This window comes from Phaethon lepturus, unplaced genomic scaffold (assembly GCF_000687285.1).
Source record: "Phaethon lepturus isolate BGI_N335 unplaced genomic scaffold, ASM68728v1 Scaffold56360, whole genome shotgun sequence".
Taxonomy (NCBI): domain Eukaryota; kingdom Metazoa; phylum Chordata; class Aves; order Phaethontiformes; family Phaethontidae; genus Phaethon; species Phaethon lepturus.
In genome coordinates, this window is record NW_010515210.1 from 1 (window position 1) to 2,691 (window position 2,691).

General features: G+C 42.6%; 1 protein-coding gene across 1 annotated transcript; it reads left to right on the forward strand.

The window, feature by feature from the left end:
- Positions 1 to 541: 541 nt before the first annotated feature.
- Positions 542 to 2,302, forward strand: MRPL18 (mitochondrial ribosomal protein L18; the record flags this gene model as incomplete). The annotated part of the gene is made up of 3 exons (XM_010295316.1): positions 542 to 722; positions 1,742 to 1,976; positions 2,231 to 2,302. Coding segments are annotated over 3 exons (488 nt in total), but the record flags the coding sequence as incomplete, so codon positions are not given.
- Positions 2,303 to 2,691: the final 389 nt, after the last annotated feature.

Consider the following 2,691-nt stretch of genomic DNA (forward strand, 5'->3'; position numbering starts at 1 on the left):
CTGGCGCGTTTCCGGCCCAGGCGAGCGGTCTGACAAGGAGAGGCCCTGCCCATCACTCTGGTGAGAGGTTCCCGCTGCCACTCTGGACCGAAAGGTTGCGTAACAGAGTGAGTTTGCAAGCCTAACTCCAAATTCGCGTTTGTTAGCTTAATTAGTGACGATTTGTCTGACAGGATCAAGGATTTTTACCTTGTTATTTGGTAGCATGGTCACTGGTTCCTTGTGTAGTTCACTTTCAGTGTTCTGTAAACCCTTAATCCCAGGGACCTTCTAGTTATGCTTGAATTTATATTTTACATGCAAGTTTTGAACCACTGTTAAAACTTAATACACTTTTTATTTTTAGCCTACAGTTCACCTCATAAATTGGAGAAACTGGTTGAGCTCTGTAATGCATCTATTTAGCATTAAAAAAAAAAAAAGCTGATTTTGCCCTGCTGATTTTTACAAGCTCCATCATTCTATATTGTATTCATTCTACTGTCTGCACTGTGGATTTTTTTTTAAGTCTGTGGGATTTTATTTCCTGCTTTCCCCCAAGGTCTTCGTTTTGCATCAACTACAGCTGGTGTCAAAACTGAGACTAAAGTGGACACAAGCGAAAATGAGATTGTTGCCCCAGACTTCACTAACAGGAATCCTCGGAACTTGGAGGAGTTGGCCCTGGCTAGGAAGGAGCGTGGCTGGAAGACAACGTGGCCAAAGCGTGAGTTCTGGTATAGGTGAGTTGGAAAGTCACCAGCAGAAATGAAGACTCCAAAAGAAAACAAAACAACAAACAAAACAAAAACCCCAAAACCCACCAGGTGGAAATTATACAAAATGCGCTTTGTGGGTTGCTGAATCAATCGCTCCCTTAGTTGTTCTTAACAGATGTCTTCTGTATTCAGAGAACAGTAAGCTAGCAGCACATGAAAGCTAGCATATGCATTGAAGATCTTTCCCTCTGTTGTTAAGGTGGCAGTAATATTGCTTAAGCAACCTCTGTTTAATTTAGGATTCTCCTAGTCCTGTGCTGACCATGGATTGTCATTTTATTTGAGGCACTTTAATAAAATAATCTGGGGTGGTGGTTTTTTTTTTTGTTTGTTTGTTAGAAAATGCTGATTGCTTTTCCTCAGGAAAGTAAGTTCATTTTAAGCTGGAGATTCAAAATCGTTATTTTGCTCTTTAGGGGAGAACCATGTCCAGTTTGTTCATATGTGGAAACCTGATACTGTCTCAGTGCAACAGAAAATAGCTGCTCCTGCTACTCTGTGGTTATGCATTGTGGCTTATGAAGTACTGCTTGACCACTTGCTGCTCCTGACAAGTTGTCACCTGCTGCATAAGCAGAAGCCTTACTGAAGTGGCTGCTTAGCAAACCTCAGGTTACATGCTGGCTGGAGCAGTTCCTCTGATCTGGCTTGTGCGCTCCCATACCATGCTGCGCTGGCATACAGTGCCTGGCTGATGTGAGTCTGGTGTAAGGCAGCCTAGCACTGTCACCTGCATAACTGGTGAAAAGTTGCTCTTGGAATTTCACTCTGTTGAACTGGTAAAATGAGTCCTATTTTATGTTCTCATAAAGTAAACAAAAACCTAGATAAGAAAAGCAATATTAAGAAACCATTATTGTATTAATAGCTCCAGCACATTCAGTTTTATTTAAAGTCACTTATGCATGTAAGCATTTGAATGTGTTCTTTTTTTATATCTGGAAAAGACACCCCATCCCATGTCCTTTCTTTCCTTCACTCAGATTACGGCTTGAGCGGACCCAGCATTATGTAGAAGCCTTCGTTGAGCGCTGTAATGGGGATGTTGTGGTATCTGCCTCTACCCGGGAGTGGGCCATAAAGAGACACCTATACAGCCCCAAGGGAGTAACAGCATGCAAAAACCTTGGCCGTGTAATGGCACAGCGCTGCTTGGAAGCAGGAATCAACTTTGTGAACTTTAAAGCCGTTATTCCCTGGGAACGTCGTTGTGACTCGGCAAGTACCCATCTCCCTACACTTGTTTGGCCCCTTTTTAAGCCTTAATTTTACTCCTTTTCACCGTTAGTTTTCGTTTGTGGCTTGACAGTTCCTTCTTGCAACACTCAGAAGGCAAGCCTGCGTTGCTGGCATTGTGCTTCAGCGAGGCTGTTCACCCCCGCCACACCAAGCAACGTCCCCGCTGCAACTGCAGTGCTGATGGCCTTTCCTTGTATTTACCCCCCCCCTTCTCTCTCTCTCTCTTAAACAAGATTCAGGAATTTGAAAAAGCTATGGAGGAGGGTGGTGTTGTTCTGCGTGAGCCACGAAGAATCTATCAGTAATGTGGAGACGGCTGGGAAAACTTTCCAAGGAACAACCACCAATTCTTTTTGTGCAGTGAAGGTTCAGAGCTGCAAAAAGTTGGAACATGGCATCTTATTATATAATAAAATGTTTTAAAATGCATGGAAGCGTGTCTCATTCTTGATTCTAAAATCATCAGCACCTTTCCTTTAAGGCTAGAACAAACTGCTGTAGTTCATCCTCATGGACCAGCAGAATTTACTTCAGAATTCAATGATTTTAAAGTATATTTTATTTTTTATATTTTATTTTTGTCTTTGCTGTCACCTGAACTCTTTTAAATGCTTGATCCATGTACACTGCCAGTCCCATTTAGCAAAAGGCAATGATTTATGTGCCTTCGTTTTCTGCGCCCACCTGCTCCCCG